Source organism: Denticeps clupeoides, chromosome 4 (assembly GCF_900700375.1).
Source record: "Denticeps clupeoides chromosome 4, fDenClu1.1, whole genome shotgun sequence".
Taxonomy (NCBI): Eukaryota; Metazoa; Chordata; class Actinopteri; order Clupeiformes; family Denticipitidae; genus Denticeps; species Denticeps clupeoides.
In genome coordinates, this window is record NC_041710.1 from 23,933,324 (window position 1) to 23,955,854 (window position 22,531).

The 22,531-nt window shown below is 40.9% G+C and overlaps 3 protein-coding genes across 8 annotated transcripts; 2 read left to right on the forward strand and 1 right to left on the reverse strand.

Annotated features, from left to right (window-relative positions):
* Positions 1–30: 30 nt before the first annotated feature.
* Positions 31–5,849, forward strand: cldnd1b (claudin domain containing 1b). Of its 4 annotated transcripts, XM_028978443.1 has the most exons (6): positions 1,812–1,833; positions 1,999–2,035; positions 2,285–2,599; positions 2,938–3,045; positions 3,139–3,276; positions 3,798–5,849. In XM_028978443.1, exons 3-6 carry the CDS (start codon positions 2,314–2,316, stop codon positions 4,016–4,018), a joined length of 753 nt encoding a protein of 250 aa, XP_028834276.1. In that variant the 5' UTR covers positions 1,812–1,833; positions 1,999–2,035; positions 2,285–2,313; the 3' UTR covers positions 4,019–5,849. The 4 variants fall into 4 exon arrangements, with proteins under 4 accessions (XP_028834272.1, XP_028834274.1, XP_028834276.1 ...); XM_028978439.1 differs by lacking the exons at positions 1,812–1,833; positions 1,999–2,035 and adding an exon at positions 31–968; XM_028978441.1 differs by lacking the exon at positions 1,999–2,035 and having other exon boundaries at positions 1,525–1,833.
* A 73-nt stretch (positions 5,850–5,922) lies between these two features.
* Positions 5,923–16,879, reverse strand: LOC114789242 (N-acyl-aromatic-L-amino acid amidohydrolase (carboxylate-forming) A-like). Of its 3 annotated transcripts, none has more exons than XM_028978446.1 (7): positions 16,653–16,879; positions 7,495–7,730; positions 7,211–7,406; positions 7,012–7,105; positions 6,636–6,743; positions 6,434–6,546; positions 5,923–6,331 (listed from the first exon to the last, which is right to left on the reverse strand). In XM_028978446.1, exons 2-7 carry the CDS (start codon positions 7,728–7,730, stop codon positions 6,134–6,136), a joined length of 945 nt encoding a protein of 314 aa, XP_028834279.1. In that variant the 5' UTR covers positions 16,653–16,879; the 3' UTR covers positions 5,923–6,133. The 3 variants fall into 3 exon arrangements, with proteins under 3 accessions (XP_028834279.1, XP_028834278.1, XP_028834277.1); XM_028978445.1 differs by lacking the exon at positions 16,653–16,879 and adding an exon at positions 9,937–10,037; XM_028978444.1 differs by lacking the exon at positions 16,653–16,879 and adding an exon at positions 9,209–9,400.
* On the forward strand, positions 16,835–22,034 carry tacr3l (tachykinin receptor 3-like). Its single transcript, XM_028978438.1, has 5 exons — positions 16,835–17,424; positions 18,020–18,208; positions 18,351–18,501; positions 20,633–20,829; positions 21,021–22,034. Exons 1-5 carry the CDS (start codon positions 17,051–17,053, stop codon positions 21,304–21,306), a joined length of 1,197 nt encoding a protein of 398 aa, XP_028834271.1. The 5' UTR covers positions 16,835–17,050; the 3' UTR covers positions 21,307–22,034.
* The last annotated feature ends 497 nt before the right edge of the window (positions 22,035–22,531 follow it).

Consider the following 22,531-nt stretch of genomic DNA (forward strand, 5'->3'; position numbering starts at 1 on the left):
ATAGGGTTTTTATTTTGCCTTCAGGGAGGAATGATGGGAAATGCATATGAAGGGATTGAGGGTTGAGCATGTGTGAGTGAGTGAAAAGTAGAGCATGTGTGTGGTGTATGGAATTTAGGGCATACTCTCAGAATATCTGGTTTAAAGAGTGCATATGTGGGTCTGGGTGCATGTGTGTTGTGTGAATGTGAACATTTCTTTGTGTATTTAGTACAATCCCTTATTTGCATACATATTTTAGAAGCAGGGGAAAGAGTTTTCATTTGCTGTACAATTTAACAGTTTGGAAAAGTGGACATTGGAAAATGCAAATACTGAAACTAATGTAATATCATTGTCCAAAATGTACTTGCTGCAAACCAAACTAAGATTGAGGTCTAGGTGTGGATGCACATATCTGATAACCAGGATAGGCTTGGGCTTTATTCGCTGTTAGAACACAGATAGTTTATGAAAATTGAAATTGCAATTCATAATGAATGAAAGTGTTACTCAGTGCACATTCCACACCTAATGTAACCAGTGCACAGTTTTATTTAAAGAACACTACAAATAGAATTTCCTTTAATGCTTTTTTTTTTTTTTTTTTTTAATGTCTACTGTAAAAGTAAATAATGTTCAGATAGAACTTTCACCTTTGATCTTAAGAACGAATGGCACACCCCCTTTACTGCAAATAAGTAATGGAGGCTAACACTGTAAAGAGCAGCATTTCTTAAATCCAGCCCTTGGGACATTTTGTTTCAGGCTTCAGTTTCAGGCTTCTCCCAGCTGTCATCTGGCTCATCATGTAATGAGCAAGCCCTTCAGTTACTGGATCGTGTTTGCTGGGTTACTGAAAACGGGCACGTTGGGTCCTCAGGACAAGCTAAAAATCAGGCTGAAATCAGAGGAGGGAGGTCTCTGCTCTCGGGGTTTAAATACTGTGTTGGGGATGTCATTGGGGGAAACCTGCTGGCCTGGTTGTGGTAAGAGGGGTTTAAAATATTATAATTAACACTGTTTCTATGTATGAATGTTTCAGTCTGTGTGTGTGTGTGTGTGTGGTGTGTGTGTGTGTGTGTGTGTGTGTGTGTGTGTAAGTTCAAGGGAAATAACTAAAACAATTTTCTGGTATGTATGTGTAAGAGTCTGATGTACAGGGCTTGTGTGTCCTGAGAGGGAAAAAATAAAATCAGATTATCTTTAAGTGTACTTAAATAACATTTATTACATGAAGAAATAAATAATACAGAGCAGAACATCACAAATATACCTGTAAATACATGAAGTAATAATTCTAGTTATGTTAATGAACACTTATAGAGCCCTACTTACAATAATGCAGTGCATTCTGATTTATATTTTTTGCTGTCAATTTCTGTGTCTCTGAATTTTGGATTTTTTTTTTATTAAAAGGGTTTCTTTAATTTCCCTATATTAAAATAAAATGTTTGAAAAAAATGTTTGTAATTGGATAAGCCCCCCCCCCCCTCGTTTTTATTTTGACAACCATTTTGCTATACAGTGAAACTTTGAATTAATTATAAATGTAAAGTTTTTATTGTGGCTTTTTCTTCAATCCGTGTTTTTACGATTTTTGTGAGGATGCTACCTTTTATTAGGCTGTTTAGGCTGGTGATTTTATATATATAGAGAGAGAGCGAGAGGAGCCATTTCATACTTACAACATGTTGTAGGCTAATCTGCAACAACTCCTAATTAAAACGTGTGAGCGGCCGCAGCCCAGTGTTTGGGGCAGAAAGTCATTAGGCGCGTCTGGCAACACGGTCTGTGACGTCACCGGCACGCCACGCCCATTTCAAGTTGATCGAGGAAGTGCGGAGTTTCGCAGTGAGTGAGACCTATTTCAGTATAAACAAACGGTTTCATTTCTACTTGACCGTTTAGTCCAGCTCGTTTTTTCACGACTGTGTGTCGTTTGGGTGTAGTAACTGCGAGTATAATGATTAAACCGTCAAATGATTAAACATTCATTTGTGTTTGTGGTACCTATAGCTAAGAGCTAACAGGCTAGCCCTCCGTTTTCACCGAGGTTCGTACTGGCACGAACACCTCATAATTATTCAATTTGTACATATTTAATTGTAATGTCGATGGCCCGTGTTGCGGTAAACATTGAGCCGTTCGGATGCTTAGGACTGTATCTTAAACGATTTCGGAATGTATTACAGCGGATGCCACGCGTTAAGAAATCGCCACAACGCACATTTTCAACTGAGAAATGTAAATCTCGGCGAGTTAATGAGCGTCTTTTGTGTCCTGTTACCCGTCGTCGTCGCAGCCGCGCGTTTTCCGCGCACCTCCAGCGACATGGTGGACAACCGCTACGCCACGGCCCTGGTGATCGGCTCGGTGCTCAGCTGGCTGGCCTGCGTTTACCTGTCTGTGGCTGTGGGGACGCAACACTGGTACCAGTACCACAGTCCCTCGGGCAGCCGCGATGCCAGCAACTCGTCGGAGCTTCCCGAGCTGTTCCGCGGAGAGGAGAACGACGAGAAGACGTACAGCGACCACCTGTTCCACCACAATGGCACGTTGGGACTGTGGTGGCGCTGCGTGCTGGTGCGAGCTCCCTCGAACTGGTATAAGGAACCGGGTATGGTACCCACCTCACGTGTGCCACGCAGTCACGTTCCTATTGCATGTATGGCGTAGTATTTTGGCCCAGATCCCAATTTATATCAATAAAGGCATTCCTTTCACAGAATTTGTGGCACTAAAGAATCACATAATTCCATTTGGTGGTAGTGTATTAATAATTCTAGATCAATATATAGTACAGGTCAAATGTTTGGACACACCTTCTCATTCAATGTGCTTTCTTTGTTTTCATGACCATTTTCATTGGTAGATTCTCACTGAAGGCATTACACATGGAGTTATGTACAGTATTTATTCATAATTCTACTCGTTTCCACTGATTGGGCTTCGTAGATCCTAAGATGGAGACTGTGTGTGTGAGCTTTAGTCTACCACAGCAGTTTGAAGCCAAGTACAGAGAACCAGGGAATCACAATTCTGGAGAAGACTTGATACGTACATGTGAGTTTCCAGTATGGTACCTTTTGGTTTTGCTAAAATTTTTGCAGAGACGGTCAAACGCTATACCCGTCCCCAACTTTTTTCTGTCTCCAGACTTGTGGAGGTCCCAGTTCCTGCTTCCGCTGGTCTCTCTGGGGCTGGTGTTTCTCAGCGCTCTCATTGGGGTGTGTGCATGCCTCTGCCGCAGTCTCACCCCCACGCTGGGAATTGGAGTTCTGCATCTGGTTGCTGGTGAGAAACGTTCGGGTGTTTATTTTACATATATTTATGTGATAAACATACCGACAGTGATCATGGTTTCTGTCAATGAGGGGGGAAATAAGGCATTTTACATTTACAGCATTTATCAGACGCCCTTATCCAGAGAGACTTACAATCCCCCCCCGGAGCAACTTAGGGTTAAGTGTCTTGTTCAGGGACACAATAGTAGTAAGTGGGATTACCCACTAGGCTACTACGACCCTAATGTTGGTTGGTCTAGTCAGCATTGTGGTGTTATCTTACATTTGTAGTTTAAGAAAAAAAAAAAACTGCAGTACCAGTAGATGGTGCTAAACACAATATTTTGCTTACATGCAGACCAATACGGTAACACGTTTCACAGCACCCAATAAGTAATGACTATTTTAGGCTTTACAGTACATGACAAAGGAACAGATTGAAAGATTTAACATGGATTTTGTTGGCAGAGCTCATAAGACCTTAAACAAAAATGAAAAAGAATATTTGTCTTCTCTGAATCATTTTCTCAGGCTTGTGTTCCCTGGCAACTGTGTGCTGTTTCCTGGCGGGAATGGACCTTCTGCACCGTGCGTCTGATCTCCCCGAGGAGCTGGACTGTTCCCTGGGCTGGTCACTCTACTTGGCCCTCATCTCGTCTCCACTGCAGATGATGGCCGCTGCCCTCTTCATTTGGGCGGCTCGCAGCCACCAACAAAACTATACTAGAATGACGGCCTACAGGGTTGCCTAAGCAGATATTCCGTCTCAGCCACACCCAAGTTAACCATGAGCAGTTATCTAGCAGGGCTTTCCAATCTAACCAAGACAGGGTTTATCTACTATTTATTCTGTACAACGTCCAGTAGAGATTACAAATTTATACACCATGAAGATCGGACGCCCACTGGTTTTCACCAAAGGGTGGACCAGATAGCTGCTAAGTATTTCTGGCTGAATTAATGACTCATAATGAGTGTTTTCTTTTCCCGCAGTTCATCCAGCACTGGAATCACAAACCAAATACACTTCTTTACTTCAGTGTAGTTACCAGATTCAATACAGTGAGCTCACAAGAACATCATCAGACTGGAGAACTCCTCAAAGCATCACAAAAAGCAATATAAAGTACTTGATTAACTACAATTATGGCTGTAGTTAACCAGTAGCAGGGTATTTATATACTTTTATTAACCCTTTGTTTATAACCAATAGAAAAGTTGAATATTTTTGGAAGTGCTTTGCAATCAGAAATTCACAATAGCAAAAGGAGCCCATTGGGTGGATTCTAATGATCATCTTTTAGTTAATCTAGTTATCATTCAATGAGGGTGTCATTTTTTTTTTGTAAGCATCCACACCACGAATCACACGGAGGACTCTTCTCCAGTGTCTGTACTGAGTGGTTTAATATTTCCTGTGCATTCAATGCCATTGTTCTAAAGTCCGAAAGACCTGAATGCATACATGCCTTTGGGGTAAAATTGGATACCCCAAAAAGTAGATGATGTATGATTTGTGTACATTAGTAAATCAGTTGATTATTAAGTAAGCATTTTTAATACCAGCACGGTGCAGTTCATTATTGGCAAGGATTATAGATTGTCTTATCAAATGCAAGCCTGTAAATTTGTCAAAGAGAACATGCAGCCATTTTGATTATGAGCACAATTTTGTTTTTAGTTTCAGAAGAATGATTCTAAACTTTTTTTTCCCTTCACGTCATCATCAGATCGTCAGTAAGTAAGCTCAAACTCGTATTAACTGATGTGGATGTTAATACTTATAGGTAGTGACATTCAAAGGCCAGGATTACAATCTCTCCTGGTCCTACGTGGTATGAAGAACATTAGTCACTCTAACTCTTTAAGTAATTTATTTGGGGGGGGAATTACATTTCATATGTGTTCCTGGTGGTTGCCCTGTGAGTATATTTATTTTTTATGTGTTTTTTTTTCCTTTGGCTTTTCTTTTGCATGGATTGCTTGAGCCTTACCTTTTTGCATTTAAGTGTGGTTTACAGTGGTTTTGATCTTTTTCACTTAATTATGTATTTTTTACCATCACATTCATTTTTTTATGCTTTTTTTTATATCTTTGAAATATATTTGTATTTATGGATGTTGACCACTCTGTGTTCTACTGATATAAATATTTTGTGTGTATGTGTCTGTGTGTGGAACACCATTCCACTTGTACAATTGGTAACCTGTGGTGAAAGCTTGATTTGTATTTTTCTAAATGTGCAAGTTGGGGATGGTTATTGTTATTTGAATAACAATTAGCGATTTTCATTTGTATCTATCCTGTAGCAAGAAAAACAGATTTAAAAGTTTTTTTTGTAAAGTTTGCTTTCCCTATTGTATGTATTTTTTTTACCTGCCTTCAGTAGCTTTTCATCGAGTTGTGTGGATTTTTGGAATACGGATTTGAAATATTATTATTTGTTTCTAAATACCTCACTTCTCTGAAACTGCCCACTACAATGTCCAAAGGGTCTTACAATTTCATCAGCAGTGTTTTTTTTCTCTTCCTTTTCTGGTGGCCACTGCTTTTCACAATAAATACTAGTACTAATACTTGAAGTTTTGTCCAGCTTCTTTCTGTGAAATGTTTGGGTCTAGATACTTAGTAAATGATTATGGCTGGCTAGGAGAGTGGGATTTATCAATTTATGGGGTTTTCTTTATTGAGCAGCTAACATAAAAACATTCTAATACATTCTAATTATTTGTGTTTCCACAAAATATATTGCATATTCAAGTTTCCTGAGGAGATTAGGCACAGTCACAGATCAGTGTTATACAGCAGGCTTTGGGCACTTCTGTGGAATTCAAGCATTTTCTTCACTTTTTCTCCCTGCCTCATCTCAGTCTTTCTGAATTTGCACAGGGGGAATATTCACAGTTCTCTTGCATACAAGCTGAAAGGCAACGCCCTTTTCATAGTAAGCACACTCATTGATGAAGATGGGATAGAGAGGTTCTCGTTCCTGGTAGGTCGTGGTTTCCCCAGAGAATGATAGGAAAAGTGGGTCACCTGCTTGAAGGAGGCAAAAGTCTTTATCCTAAAAAAAAAAAAAACACATCCTAATGTTATGTATAATATTTTTCTAATTACACAACAATGATCTCCAGTTAAATAAGTGAAATGGAAGGCCAATGTAAACCTGAAGCTGTGGGTGTATAGCTGAAGTGATCTGCCGAGTTTCAGGATCCCGAGGGTAGTCAACACTCTTCTGGAAAGAGAACACCTCTACCTGCCCACCTTCCATTTTACTTCCTAAAAAAGGGATGGAATGGAGCATTTCATTTCCTCCCTCCATGTTTGGATATTTGCTTCGTATGCCTCAGTGTCACACAGAGTATTACCAGAGTTGAAAAGTTGCACCCAGTCTAGTGCCAGCAGAAGGGCCTCCTTCATGACATTGAACACATCAGCTCTGACAACACCATTTGGTTGTGGGCCTATCTCCAGGGCTGAAACGAAATAAAAACGATACTGAATCCCATTTAGAAAACCAATGATTAAATTAATCAGAACCACAGACAGATATTCTTTACTGTTCAGTAACGGAAATGCATTATATCAGCTGAAATTAAGGGAAGTGGGTCAGTGGTGGGCCTTGTGGGTAAGGAAGCAGACCCGTAAATGCACCGTGAGCTGTACTGCAGTGTTTCAAAATGACAATCACTTCACTTTTACTTTAACAAACACATGGGAAAGATAAAAATAGCTTATTCTCACCAAATCCATGCTTGCCCACTGACTCCAGAGAGTAGGCATCAGGGATTGGTATATCAAGCATTAGTAACCTAACAGGTACTGAAGATATTTTTGCCTGCAACGTGGGTTAGACATTAAAGTGGATAAAGTGGATTCTGGAAAAAGTAGATCAGGACTCTATACTCTGCCATAACCATAAATATGCAGCGACTCCACTTGCCTGCAGGTATTTGAAGATGTGCATAGTAATGTAGTCTTTGGTGGTATATGCAATCACGGTCACGCCCATGTTGGCTGTGGTGTTATGGAGATCACAAACCAGGTCAAATGCTTCAGAACTCCCCTTTGGACCCAAGATGGCATTCAGCTCATGTGCTCTCTGTACCTCATAAGGGGTGGTCTCTGTGATGGAGGAACTGTGTTAAGAAGTGTAGAATATGTGTGAGAACTGGAAAAAGATTTAAACACAAAAATCTTCATGGATCTGTTCTGCAGCAGTCTCACCTCAGAATGGCACTGGTGAAACAGCGGTTCAAGTCTCTCTCTATGTACCGTCTGCATTCCTTAACAGCCTTGGGGTTGGACAGCACCGTCTTCACATACGCAGGCCACGTGTTGTCTCCGTTCTCCCGCTGCTTTCTTTGCATCTCTTGCACAAGATAAATCCCTGTCATCTCATTGCCATGAGTACCACCACAGACTGCTACTCGACGTAAGGCTGGCAGAGACAGTGGCTCCATCTAAGACAGAAAAATAAGACAAAAAGATTTTACACATTGCTTGGAGCATGTCATTACTTGTTTAATTAAATTTTTAAAATAAAACTGAACACGAAAGAATGTGATTGCTTAGAATACTGATTTACTTGCATTTTATGAAAGGCTAACTGGCAGTTTATTGCTGAAGGCTTTTCACTGGCTCCAGGCAGAATGACCCTTTTAAAACCAGCTGTGTTCCAACATTCCTGGTCCAGCTATAATCCTAAAGTTAATGGGAACACTCACAGCACTCCTTCTACCATTCAGAAAGTTCTAACAGAAGGTCTTAAGCTAGTGTTTTACTGTGGATTTTTGCCTTCTGTCCAGTTCTTCTCAGACCAGCTCAACCAGCTCTCAGGACCAGTACTGACCCAGAGATTTCTATTTCACGACTGTAAGACTGTAAGCTGTGCCTGAAGCTATTTTTGTATCAGGTCCTTATCACCCAAGATGCCGACTCACTGACTACAGTCTCCAAAGACATGTGTTCTGAATCTGTGTTTGGGTTAGCCAGACTTCTACCCTTCAAAGAAGGACATTTCCTCACCTTTTCCTGTTGGAAGAATGTACAGTGTTTTGTAATTACATTTTATCTCTATAATTCTGTACCAAAAGTTAAAATGAGCTCTTATCATATGCCACATAAGGTTAGGCAGTTTCATTAGGTTCTATATGAGTGTTTACATATTTTTATCAATGCTGCTTGCTTGATATACTGATTTGCTGTATAGTGCTTTTGCATGTTGAACAGATGGTTATAGAATCTTAAACTTAACTTTCGGACAGGACATATATCATGCAGAAATCCATATGTTTAAGTATAGTAAATACATTTGGAAATATATATCTTTGCTTTAATCAATCAGACCTTGACCTGATTTGCCTTAAGGGTGTTAATCTTCAGCTCAGATAGAGACACGGGGCTGTAACATCAGTTATTCATTACTGTTGAGTCAACATTTTAGTGTTTCTTTGGGTCATTTTGAAGACAGAACAGAAAATGTACAGAAACCTCCACCCTGTGTTATGCTGACTGCATTTTGCAGCAAGATATCGTCCTGGTTAGAGGTCAGACATAACTGCATTGTAATCAATAAAATATTGGTGTTGGTAGCCTGCTGATAGTCAAGGGACCATTCAACTGGCAAGTCAAGTCAAGGATCTCATTATGTACATTTTGTATAAAAAACACACATGTAATACTAATACACATCTCTGTAATACACATCATTATAATAAAAAATCCTTCTTGCTCTCTACCTGCATATAGTTGACTTTACTCTGACAGATCATAGTCTGAGAAGGTTAATATGAAACTGCCTCAGAATCAGTGTGAGACTCACAGCAAATCACTTAAACATGCAAAGCTCATTTGAAATGCATTCACTCTTTTAAAAGCTAGAGGTATTAATAAATGTCACGAATGTTCAATATGAGTATGGTTTTTAACCTTGTCTTACCTCGTCTTTTCCCAAGTGAACAATGCCTTTCTTCCTTGTTTTTTCCCTTCTTTTTTACACCCATCTCCTCATCAAGCCACTCCCCTTTTACATTTTTTTTTTACGCTCAGCCTGAAGGCACTTTAGGACCATTCCAATGGGCTGCTTCCACCAACAAACACAAACATGTGTCAGAACTGCTGAGTCACTGAAAGCAGTGGAAGGCGAGGGGAAGGGCTGGAGGCATGCTCAGTGCCATATGAAATTCTACACGCACAACATCAGTAAAACCGCTGTTAGCATTATTTTTAAAGGAACCTGCATGCAATTCCCTGCAGAGGTATTATTTAAAATAATGGATTGTAATATTGTAATATTTTAATTACAATTTTTTTTCAAACATCATAAAATACATGCATGCATAAAAAACAAGACCAATATATTTTATTTATTTATAATATATTGTATGAATTAATTTCACTACTGACTAGCAGCGATCAATGCCGATTAGACAGTACAATGTTCAATTAAATGTGTTTAAATGATAGTAATTAGCGTAATTTTGCTTTCGGTAAACACTGAACTGCGTCTCACAGACACCACACGGGTTAAAATTAAGCATCCGTTATAACGCTTTTCTAGATGTAATAACCTCCTTTAATTAAGCCCCAGTGTAATTATGACAATAAACTATAATTCTGTTTTACAAGCAGATATGTCACTCCCACCTGCATTAACCTGAAACATACCTGTTTGTCATGTCAGTTTTTGCCGTTTCTCCCCTTGGCCATGGCAGAAGGTGACCAGTATCCAATTATCCTTTAATCCTGTATTTCTCTCTCTCGCTCTCTCTCAGACACACACACACAAACATATACTCAGGTTTGAGCTGCCAAGTGCATTAAATGTGGGTATCAGAGGTAATACAAAAATCCAGTAAAGTTCAGAAGGTTTTTGCAGGTTTTATGTTTTGTGTGATAATGCGAAAGGAAAATTTTAACATGGCCTATTTGTATATGTTCAGTGGTTTCCTTTCCTGTGTAATTTGGGAATGAGGCATTCTTCTTATGAACTGAAAGCAACTAATGAGCCTTGATAGTGTGACTGGTATAAGCAAAATGCCCATCCATTGAGTGACTTTAACTTTAAAGGAAAGTGTGGACAGTTGTCTACCCTGTTAATTCCCAACGAAGGAATGTGTGACCCCTCATGTAACCCTTCACAACGAGTAACATAAGGTCACCTGATCTTCAAGTGAAAATACAGGCTGACACATCAACAAAACCCATAAATGAACTTAATGTTTTACATGCAATATCTGGGCAAATATGTTAAGCAGCAATGCATGTTTTCTGCTGAATTGCAATAAAAAGACTGAGTGGTGTGTCTGTGTGTGTGTGTGTAATTATCTAGCAGTTTTTGTCACTGTTCATGACCAGTCTTGTATGGAGATTGCTCCAGGTTAGTTGCGAACACACATTTAGTGTCAGGTGACAGCATTTGCAAGGCAGTTTAACCTGCTTAGTCAAACACCCTATAACCACAGGTAGTAGGGGGGCAGAAAAGAATGATCGCCCAGGGCCCAGCTGGGTGTGGGGCCACTGACGGAGACTGCTTATATACACCCCTGACCCAAAACAGATCTGAGAACTGCAGGAAAAATAAAAGCACCAACAGCGCAACAGTGCCCTCCAACCACCACTAATGGTAATTAATTTCTTGTGGAAGTATTACATTTACAACACTGATTTGTCTGACAAAAACTATACTACTATTCAAAGGTTTAGTATAATATGACAATAAATGAGAAACAGTCATTCATAGTGTTGGAGGTCACATTTTTTAAAATAATAATAGTTTCATGTCATCAAATAATCTTCCATTTGCAGCAATTACAGCTGAGCACGTAATAATGAATGAACATTTTAAAATGACAGACTTGCAATAATGAATCAATCATTACAACTTATAATTGCTGGATGGACTGAAAATGGGCCTCTCTTTATGCAAGTTTTTTTTTGCTTCCCAACAATAACTCTCAAATTATTAAGGAAATCAAAAAACACAAATAACAATTATTAAAAAGTGAGAGTGGCAATAATTTCATTAGATTTCATACTAGTGTTTGGTCTCTACCAACTCTGTAAACTAACGAATGAAGCAAAATTCTACAGATTGAAAACAACATTATATTGCTCTGAGACTGTATACACATAATGTCATAGCTTAATAAAAAATCCTCAATAAACACTTTACAGTTTAAAAAAATATTTTTTTCTTACATTAACAAAATTGCTTGCCGTTTAGATAAACAGTGGTTTTGTTTTACAGGTTTATATTGATGCCAAAGACTGTATTTCATTCCATTACTGTTATTTCTAGCTAACACTGACAAGGATTTTTCAGCAATTTTATGTTTTATTTGATAGACAAAATTAGTGATTTCTGTAAACACGGGACTTAATATCACAGGTTAGGTTCACAGGTAATTACTGATGATAATAATCTCTTATTTATAAGTAGACTGGTTAGAGTGAATAACATAAGTAAATCCATATTAAGAGTAAAAAAGTATACATGCAGGGACAGCACGGATGCACGTTTAAAGGAAGTGTTTCACAGAGCATCAGTCACATGACAAAACAGTTCAAATGACGAATGGATCATTAAGCCATTCTCTTATTTTCTCAGTGACAGAGTGCTCAGTCAATGGAACAGTTATTCCATGCAGAGTAACTGCACCGGCGCTCAAGGTGATTTAAGGGAACAATTTCGCTCCAAACTATGAAAGAGAAAACCCTGTTATGAATATGAGATCAGAGGTGGTATTTGTGCCCCGCCTCACCGTGTCCTTTCCAAAGGTAACTGGAACCATAATCTGGATAGATGTTCCACTTGCAGTCAAGAACTTCCCCAGTGCGCAAAAGAAACCAAAGGAATGATACCAAGGAATGATAACCGTCTACCATTTAGCAATTTACTAGATGAAATTCTGTGAACTTTTCTTAGGAGTTCAATGATGCAATGATGCAAGAGTATCCCACAGGGACCCTTTGTACAAATGTGTCACCAATCAACCTAGCATGTGGGCATGGGTGGATTAAGCAGGAAGGAAGTGACTCATTAAAAGTGGGTTCAACATAGTTAATCCTGCCTAATTGAGAGAAGAGCACACTGGGACCAATGGTGCATAATTGCCCCAGTTCTCCCCCTGCACTCGCGACACCTTCATGAACATCAATAGATTAATGCCACATCTGAAGATGAAAGTCTCTCTGCACCTGGGTCTCTAGCCATCGATTGCATCCCAGTACCATCTGTAGCACCAGTTGTAATATGAAGCTTTAGAAAGAATCACAGATAAGTACAGCACTACAACAACAACAACAATTTGTTTTTCTATAGCCCAAGATCACAGGCAGTATGTCTGAATGGATTTAAGAACCGCTATAGATGACACCCCACATTACATTTACATTTACATTTACGGCATTTGGCAGAAGCCCTCACCCAGAGCGACTTACAACGTGGCTTCAAGTTACCATCGATGAAGAGACTCTGTTGTAGATTCTGTACACAAGTTTGACAATAAGAAAGTTACAAGTTAATCTAAATATTCTCTAAAGAGGAAGGTCTTGAGCTGTCGTTTGAAGGTGCTCAGTGACTGAGCTGTTCTGACCTCGAGGGGAAGTTCATTCCACCACCGAGGGGCCAAGATGAAGAAGAGTCTAGATTAATGTTTTCCAGTCGAGCAGTACTGGAGGCTCGGAGTATACGAGGTGCAGTGTGAGGTGTAATAAGGGCTGTGAGGTAGGATGGTGCTACTCCATGTTTGGCTTTGTAGGCCAGCATCAGTATTTTGAACCTGATGCATGCAGCTACTGGGAGCCAGTGGAGGGAGCGTAGCAGAGGGGCGGTGTGGGAGAATTTGGGAAGGTTGAAGATCAGTCGAGCTGCTGCATTTTGTAGTAGTTGTAGAGGTCGGATGGTACATAGTGGTAGACCAGCTATAAGGGAGTTACAGTAGTCCAGTCGTGAGATTACTAAGGACTGAACCAGTATCTGGGTGTCCTGGGTTGACAGATAAGGGCGGATATTGTAGAGAAGGAATCTACATGAGCGGGAAAGGTTGCTGATGTGAGTCGAGAAGGAGAGTTGGTTGTCTATTGTTACCCTCTCTTGGACCCTCTCTGGACACAAAAAACAACTCCCTAGAAAACTGACATGGAGAAAAAAAATGGAAAAAACCTTGGTAAGGGAAGTGGTGGCCTAGCAAGTAAGAAGGTTGCCGGTCCCGAATCCCCAAACTGCCAAGGTGCTACTGAGGTACCCTTGAGCAAACCACTGCTCCCCGGGCAACTTTCATGGCTGCCCACTGCTCACTAAGGGTGATGGTTAAAATCAGAGGACACATTTCGTTGTGTCACTTCAGGTCTTGGCGCTGAAGTTGGTGAGCATCCACTGTCTAATGTCCTTCAGACAATTCTCTATTCTGCTCAGCTGCTGCCTCTTGTCTGGCATTGCTGATACATACCACTGCCGGCATAGCAGTGAAAGTTAATACTTTTACAAATAATGTGACATAAAGGTAACATGTATAAGTAAAATGTATACAGAACCTTGTGAAACAGCAAACTCCACTTTACTCTGTGATGACGATTCACCATTAATGTCCACAAACTTATACATATCAGTCAAATATGACATGAATCAGGAGAGGACTATTCCCTTAATCCCAGCAATATTCTCTAGCCTGTTGAGCAATAGCATGATCAATAGTATCAAATGCTGTGCCAGGGCCAGCCCGTGGGACAGGCAATATAGGGAAATGCTAAGTGCGCCATCCATCCAGGGGGTGCCACAAACAGAGGAAGAAAAAAACATTCCACTATTCTTAAAGCTAGTTGGTATTAATGTGTCAACACTAGATTTACTAAGCCTGCTCACATTTGCGTACATTTCCGGGACCTCAAATCTACTGGAATCCTATTGTTCTCTTGCTTTTGTTCTGAAAACACCCCCATTACCTGTGAGAAGGAATCTTTGTGTGCCTGCCATATTTATACAAAAGACACATTCACAATATATGGATACATAAGTCTGTTCTATTTCAAAAAGTGTTTCAAAATTTACATCATCTACAGCATTTGCAGACCCAGTGTCCATCGTACCTGCATTTGGCACAGGTGAACTTCTGACATGTTGCACAGGTAAACCTGCTGCGATTCCTGTTGCAGCTCTCTTGCACCAGGCACTGCATTGTCCGTACAGTCCCTGGCGCAGCAGCTGAAGCAGCTTCAGCAGCCTGCTTCTGTGCCAATTGTTCCTTGCAGTCTATGCAACAGTGACAGTGAAGTAAAGAAATTGTCCGTCGTGACATTTCTCCCATCATCCAAAATTGGCTCCATCAGATTCATGACCACGTTGTCAGTGAACAGGCTGTAAAAGTTTAGGCTACAGGCACTCAGCATTGAAAAACTGATGCAAATTATCTTGATAACACAATTATCCTCTCTAACAGCAGTCAATAAGTCATTGTTTGTGTCAAACAAGTTGTGAATTTGTTGTAACCTTAAAACAGAAGATGACTTAATCTGTGCTTGAAGTGATGCTCAGAGCACCTATGGATGTGGTCAAAAAAATTCAGAAGATTTTGTTACAAGTGGTGGTTGTGTTGCATTTTCACTTTTTACTGCACAGTCACTTTTTACTTTCCTGCCATCAGGATAATTCACACATGCACATCACGATTCAGGAACAGTTTCTACCCCAGTGCCATTAGGCTATACAACACATAGTATGCACTGCACTGTCACTTAAATTATGCACACTCACTTTTTTATGCAACTTAGATATGTCCTTCAGTGACTTATTTATTGCTGCTGCACTTTGTCTTCTATGTCTTCTATATATCATGTTCTATGTTTTGTCTAAGTGGGAGGGGTTTTCAAGTAAGAATTTCATTGTGCTCTGTACACTGTACTTTGTACATATAACAATAAACTTCAACCTCAACCTCATTTTAGCCAGATACAAAACTGCCATTTCTTATTGGCTATTGTCTAGGCTATTGTCTTGGCTGGTAATGAACAGCGGAGATGCCCTTGTTTCATAGCAAGGCCAAGTTCTGAAAAATACATTTACAGCATTTATCAGACGGCCTTATCCAGAGCGACTTACAATCAGTAGTTACAGGGACAGTCCCCCTGGAGTTACAGGGACAGTCCCCCTGGAGCAAATGTCTTGCTCAGGGACACAATGGTAGTAAGCAGGACTTGAACCCGGGTCTTCTGGTTCATAGGCGAGTGTTACCCCTAGGCTACTACCACCCTAAAAAATATTGCCATATTAAACAACAAATTATTTTTCAAAGAAAAGTTCTGTATCATTATTATTATTACTACTACTACTACTTAATAGGTTTTGCTAAGCAGGTCAATTCATGTTGATTTGTTCTTTTTATATTAACACTAGAATTACTGACTTTTTATTTTCTGGTGCAAGGCCAGAGGTGTTATTCACCCCTGCTGAGATTTTCAGCTTGATTCTCCTCAATCTTCTGTTGTGCAAACCACCCATTACCTTTGAGGCCTGGCACATTTGCATGTTGCCGATTCATGCAGCAAAATGCAATCATAGGGCAATTGGCACTTTTGGCAGTGTCCCATTGACACTCCACAACTTGTACAATAACACTTACACACATCCTTGCACATTGTTGTTGTTTTTTTCTACACTGTACTTGAGATACACCATCTACCAGAATCAAATTCATTGTATGTGCTTGCACTTACTTGGCCAATAAATACAATTCTGATTCTGATTCTTGGGGAATGGCCATTTTATGATGTGACGGGATCATGATGTGAGGGAAGAGTGTTAAGTTAAAGTTAAAGTGAAGTGATTGTCACATCACATCACAGCACAGCACACGGTGCACACAGTGAAATTTGTCCTCTGCATTTAACCCATCACCCTGAGTGAGCAGTGGGCAGCCATGACAGGCGCCCGGGGAGCAGTGTGTGGGGACGGTGCTTTGCTCAGTGGCACCTCAGTGTCACCTTGGCGGATCGGGATTCGAACCAGCAACCTTCTGATTACAGGGCCGCTTCCTTAACCGCTAGGCCACCACTGCCCCTGTGTCCATTTTGAATCTTTTTTGCCATCGCTTGAAAGTTTTACAAGCATAGTATAAATTTTATAAGTTGAGGTGGAACATTCACACAGACAGTAATTTAAATCAAACACTGCAAAATATATATTAACCAGGCTTTTTATATAACGTTACATAAATATATGGGATATTGTGTCCAAAAGCAGAATAAACACGTGTATTCATACAGTTTCTTTTCATTTATTGATAGTAAATATAGTAGTTACTATTAATAATATCTTGCTTTTTGGAAAATATGACCTGGACATGATCACAAAAGCTTCACAAGCATTTGCTTTAAATTCATCCTACCTGTTCAACTCAGTTAATTCGTCCCGCCATCACTCCGTCTCTCGCGTCTTCGTGCTGCTGCCTCCTCTTTTTTTTTTAATGTTCAGGCACCTGTTGCTCGGAATTTTAATGGCGACACCTGCGACGTGTCTGTGATGTACAACACGGGAATATATATATCTGGTCCACGGGACAGCTACATGCCGTTTTCATGAGTCGGTGTTTGCGGCGGCGCGGGCGCGCGCTCTCACGCGTCTCGTGCGCGCGCGCGCGTAACCGGTATAAATGTTAACGCGCAGACGCGTCGGGAAACGCCGCGGGCGCGATGCTCCGTTCGAGTTGTCCAGGACCGAAATGGCTTGGGAACCAGTGTGAGTCCGAGTGAGACTTCAGCTCCAGAAGGTTCTGATCCCGCAGGAATGGCCGCCGACCCCGCGTCCAACGACACGACCCTGGCGCGCAATTTAACCAACCAGTTCGTGCAGCCGCCTTGGCGCGTCGCGCTCTGGTCGGTCGCCTACAGCTCCGTCTTGGCGGTGGCGGTGTCCGGGAACGTGGTCGTCATTTGGATCATTGTCGCGCACAAGCGGATGCGCACGGTGACCAACTACTTCTTGCTGAACCTGGCCTTCTCCGACGCGTCCATGGCGACGTTCAACACGCTCATCAACTTCATTTACGCCGCGCACAGCGAGTGGTACTTCGGCGAGGCGTACTGCAAGTTCCACAACTTTTTCCCGGTCGCCGCGGTGTTTGCCAGCATCTACTCCATGTCCGCCATATCTGTGGACCGGTAAGGGTGCGATCCGAGGGGTGGAAAGGGCATGTGGAGAAGAAGAGTGTTTCATTATTAGCTGGCTTAAGAAATATACCTTCATGGTGAATTTGGTGTCATTGTGAAACACTGCAGCACAGCACACGGTGACACAGCGAAATGTGTCCTCTGCTTTTAACCATCACCCTTGGTGAGCAGTGGGCAGCCATGCCAGGCGCCCGGGGAGCAGTGTGTGGGGGGGGGACGTACCTTGCTCAAGGGGACCTCAGTGGCACCTTGGCGGGTCGGGATTCCAACCGGCAACCGGTTACGGGGACCGCGTCCTTGACCGCTAGGCCACCACTGCCCCAATTTAAGAACAGAATTTAATTCCAAAAAAAGATCTAACTGCTTTAAGGATATGGGTAATATGTAGTAAATATATTTTTGGTTTGTTGTTCACAAATGTATGCAACATTTAAATATGTAAATGCATCAAAGTAAAATTTAAATATCTCATTTAGGCTCATCTCTGTCACACACGTGAACATTGTTTACATGAACATTTTTCCTGCAAGGGAAGCGGCCTAAACCCTGACTGCTTGTGTACGTGTTCGTGGTCCGTGGTTGATAGGTATATGGCTATCATTCACCCGCTGAAGCCTCGGCTCTCAGCCACGGCTACAAAAGTAGTGATCCTGTGCATATGGGTGTTGGCAGTTGTGCTTGCCTTCCCACTATGCTACTACTCCACCATTCGCAAGTTGCCCAGGAGGACCCTCTGCTACGTGGCCTGGCCCAGGCCCTCAGACGACCCTTTTATGTAAGACGTCCTTACGCCTCTGTTCACTTCACTTCTTTTTTTTCTGTTCCATTTTTTTCATGTATTCTTTTAGGGATGATTGCATCCTTTAGTGATATTGTTATGCAAATGTATATATACATATATACACATCTTGATAAAGGTATCACATCATTGTGGCCATGCTGGTGTACATGCTACCCCTGGTGGTGATGGGCATCACCTATACGGTTGTGGGGGTGACCCTGTGGGGAGGAGAGATCCCTGGAGACTCTTCGGACAACTACCTCGGCCAGCTCCGGGCCAAGAGAAAGGTTAGTAGTCTGAAATGGGATCATTAATCCTGCAGGTTAATCATGTTGTAGGCTGTGCGACATCTGAAGATTAATTTGGTTCTTCTTTAGCGCCGCCCTACATGATTGTGCGATTAACTGCAGACTTTTAGTGTTCCGATTCATGAATGAATGTTCCCTCTTCTGTTTAGCGCAGTGTTTTTCTTTTCATCCTGTTATGGGCCGAGGATTGTGGGGAAACCTTTTGTGCTCTCTACAGTTATTTTTACACAAGGATTAAGGCCATCTCATTACTGTATGTATGACAAAGGCCTATCATCAGCACGGTTGAGATTCACTGAGATTACTGAAAAATGCAGTTCCCACTGTCCATGGAGTGGACTGGAATGAGTATAATAATGGCAGTGCTATGTGAGTTTTCCAGGATTTGTGAATCACCTAAATTCACCTCTAACGTAGCTGGACAACTGAAACACACTGTGTGAAAGCTCCACTTTGTCACATCATATAGAAGATTCAGGGCTGATGAAATTAAGTGTAAAATTTTCATTAATGAACAGGATCCGAGATTACCGCTGGAATAATTGTCCAGTCTTTTAATGACTGCAATGTTAAATGTAGTTTATTTAGAAGTAAATGCTCTTTGTAGTGTATTGAAATATACATGAGCTGACAGACATAGCTATGCATCAACATAAAAACACATAAATGCAAATAAAATCAGTCTAATTAAGAAAATAGGTGCCTGTCAACCAGCCACAATCCTGTTCCAGGTTTTGACCAAAATAATATTTTATTACAGTTATGCAGGGCTAAATATTGCAGAAAGTTTTATTTTGGCCTTGAAAGGATGTCCCCTACTATTCTGCTAGATGGGAAGTCATATGCAGGACTAATTTCACGGACATTATAAAGGACAGCAGGCTCCTTTATTGGCTGAATGTTCTGGTGTTCCCAGTTCTGGTGTTCATATGTGAGTCACAGTATTTTTCCCTCCTTTTTTCTTTATTCCTCCTCATGGATGGCCATTGTGACCTGCTCTGTCTGGTGCGTCATCGGTAACCTTTTTTTGTCTTTGCTTGACTGTCTGTCACAGAAACACAGAGCATCTTCCCGAGACACCTTCACCCCAGATGGGACCCGGTTTAGGGAAAGGTCTGCCTCTGAGTACAGTGACGCAGATTCAGTTGATCACACTCTGGTGAACTAAAATAGAACACTGTCTAATTACTTCTAATTTTGGGTTTGGTAGTCAGTACACGCTTTTTTCTATTTAGCCCATCAGTACATGACACCTGTAAGTTGTCTACTCTTGTCACACCTGAGGAACAATGGACTCCGAGGATTAGGAAAAAACTGAGATTATTTCAAGGGTAACGGAGGACGAAAGTCAATAAACAATCCAAGGCACCTTGCACTGAAGAAGATCCGTGCTGGTGCTTTAGAGGGTGTAAAAGCAGGATTCCAGTATACCGCTGCCTGCTTGTCAATCCCCACAAGTTTTACGGCTTGGTAGAGGTGATGAGAATGTTCCAGTTCACTCCTGTGAATACACACTTTACTCATAGCACACAGTATAGGGACACATGGGGAACACCTTGGGATTCTGTTGTTGGAGAACAGCTCTATAGATCTCTGGATCACATGGGTTTAAATAGGGAGCCGATAAGACAAGACAAGCCACTTGTGGATCACTTGTGGATCACTGTGCCGAAGGGACCGAGGGAGGGAATGTTAAAAGGAAACCACAACCGAATGCACACTAGGGGGATTGGAGATTTACCAGTATCGGCCATGCACGGCATGACACGCAGACACTGACAGGAAAAAGGAAAGGGAAGTACTCAGGAAAAGGGGGAGCGTGTCGTGGGGGGTGGAGCCGGCATGGACATGACAACTTTCATCACTTCAAAGCAGGAATGTAATTTCAGTCATTTATCCAGCCAAACCTATCAAATCAACTCAATCAATTATGTCCAGACTTTTTTTATGGCAATTTGCAGTGGTGCTAATTCTAATCTAGACTTGCTCAGGTTTCTCAAACATAACTGGCTCATGTCTTACCAATTAATGAATAAGTTGTCATGAAATGCACATCATTTTGTCAGGCCTAATTACTTCTGTCACTTCTGGTTTTCTTTTTTCTGTATAGGTGGTGAAGATGATGATTGTAGTAGTGGTGACCTTTGCCCTCTGCTGGCTTCCATATCATGTTTATTTCATTGTGACTGGCCTCAACAAGCGACTCAACCGCTGGAAATCTATACAGCAGGTCTACTTGTCAGTGCTCTGGCTGGCCATGAGCTCCACGATGTACAACCCTATTATCTACTGCTGCCTCAATGGCAGGTAAACACACTCTGTCTCATAATGATAGTTTTCCAAGCTGAATCTGTTTCTGTGAGTATTATTAAGATTGATTGATTTGGCTGTATTTGTGAACTTATTGTTGCACATCGTTGAAACTGAAGTGATTTTTTCTCTAGGAATGACAGATATTTAACTCAGTTTGCAATGAACTAACCAGAATTTGTTGTCAGATTTCGGGCGGGCTTCAAACGAGCCTTCCGCTGGTGTCCCTTCGTACGTGTCTCCAGCTATGATGACCTGGAACTCCGTCCCACCCGGTTGCACCCACGCAATCAAAGCAGCATGTGTACCCTGTCCAGGGTGGAGACCAGTCTGAATGGTGAAGATCCCCGTTGCAACCTTGGCAAAAGTGGCAGGTCACAGTGTCTAAAGGGTGTTGCGAATGCCAGTGCCAACAACAACTTTCTGCATGATGACTCTGATACTTACACTGAAATGAATATCAGTATGAAGTAATTTAATTGACTCACCAGATGGAATTTAAATGCCGGATTATATTATACTATACATACATTTGAAGAAAGCTTCTATGCTTTTATAATGCAAATCTAATAGGTAAAAAAAATATGTTCAATGAGAGTTATAGGACTGAAGTTGGGACCAAAAGCGACATTTGCTGTTATAATTAAAGCAGAGATAACTGTGAGAGTATAGTTTAAGAGAATAGTAATCTTTTTCTAAGCCTTGTAAGAAATCCTCATGCTGTTTGATCATCATTCTATCCTTGTATCACCCCTGTGAACTCAGCTCTTCAGGTTATATGTATAGGTGCTGTTTACATCAAAAACGGAAGCTTTTTGGAAACATGGCCACAGCAGCAATTTGCAATATTTTCAAGTTCTCTGTGTTTCAGTTTATGAATATGCAACAACACTGATTGCAGAACTGCTCCAGAACTTTTTTTTGCATTTTATAGTAGCACTGTTCCAATGAATCAGTATTTTCTTTATCAACCAATTTCCTCCAATTTATTTAACATTACTAAAACCAGTAAATCCATGCAGGCCTACCTTCTGAAATGTGAACAATTATTCAGGCACATGTCATTTAGGTCATAATGTGTACTTTGCTCTGAATGTTATGTGATATTTTTTGCATTGTCACCTATATAAGGTATTAAAAAGATATGTACATATATGTAATTATGCAATTCTGTTAAGAACATTAAATTCTCAAATACTCAAGTCTGATTTTGCTGCAGACGTCTCAGTCTAGAGTGTCAGAGAAAAAGTGGCAAAACAATAGATTGATATCAAGAGCTCACTGTTTTTACATTTATCGTCTTAGTATGCTTAATACATTTTGTAAAATCTTTTATGAATTACTGAATGATGTTAATTACAAAATGCCTCCAAATTGTGAAGTAGAATATAAGTCTTTCTTAATTACTGCATATTTGTAGCAGTATTTGCAATGACATGTGGAGCAGGCAGAAGAGTTATCTCCGGGAGGTAAGAATTTACCCTTTCAGTGAAGCTGGAATTGGCCACTGATGACATTGTGACATTTCACGTTTTGTCTAGAAAAGACCTTTATGCACAGAATGTACATTTAGACCGTTTCACCAATAATGAGATTTGTTTTTAATGTACCATGTAAAGGAATCACTGGGACTGACGACTGCTACGGAAAAAATGACCACATGGTACCTGTTAAAATATAATCTTAAATTTGGGCCGGC

Bases quoted from the DNA above. Each gene is read 5' to 3' on its own strand.
- LOC114789242 (XM_028978446.1), bottom strand. From the start codon at position 7,730: ATGGAGCCACTGTCTCTGCCAGCCTTACGTCGAGTAGCAGTCTGTGGT. The intron at 7,407-7,494 runs GTGAGACTGCTG...TTCTTAACACAG, and splicing joins TTCACCAGTGCCATTCTGAG to TTCCTCCATCACAGAGACCA. The intron at 6,744-7,011 runs GTGAGAATAAGC...ATTTCGTTTCAG, and splicing joins AGTGGGCAAGCATGGATTTG to CCCTGGAGATAGGCCCACAA.
- tacr3l (XM_028978438.1), top strand. From the start codon at position 17,051: ATGGCCGCCGACCCCGCGTCCAACGACACGACCCTGGCGCGCAATTTA. The intron at 18,209-18,350 runs GTAAGACGTCCT...ATCTTGATAAAG, and splicing joins CCCTCAGACGACCCTTTTAT to GTATCACATCATTGTGGCCA. The intron at 20,830-21,020 runs GTAAACACACTC...ATTTGTTGTCAG, and splicing joins TACTGCTGCCTCAATGGCAG to ATTTCGGGCGGGCTTCAAAC.
- cldnd1b (XM_028978439.1), top strand. From the start codon at position 794: ATGAGCAAGCCCTTCAGTTACTGGATCGTGTTTGCTGGGTTACTGAAA. The intron at 2,600-2,937 runs GTATGGTACCCA...TGGGCTTCGTAG, and splicing joins GAACTGGTATAAGGAACCGG to ATCCTAAGATGGAGACTGTG. The intron at 3,277-3,797 runs GTGAGAAACGTT...TCATTTTCTCAG, and splicing joins AGTTCTGCATCTGGTTGCTG to GCTTGTGTTCCCTGGCAACT.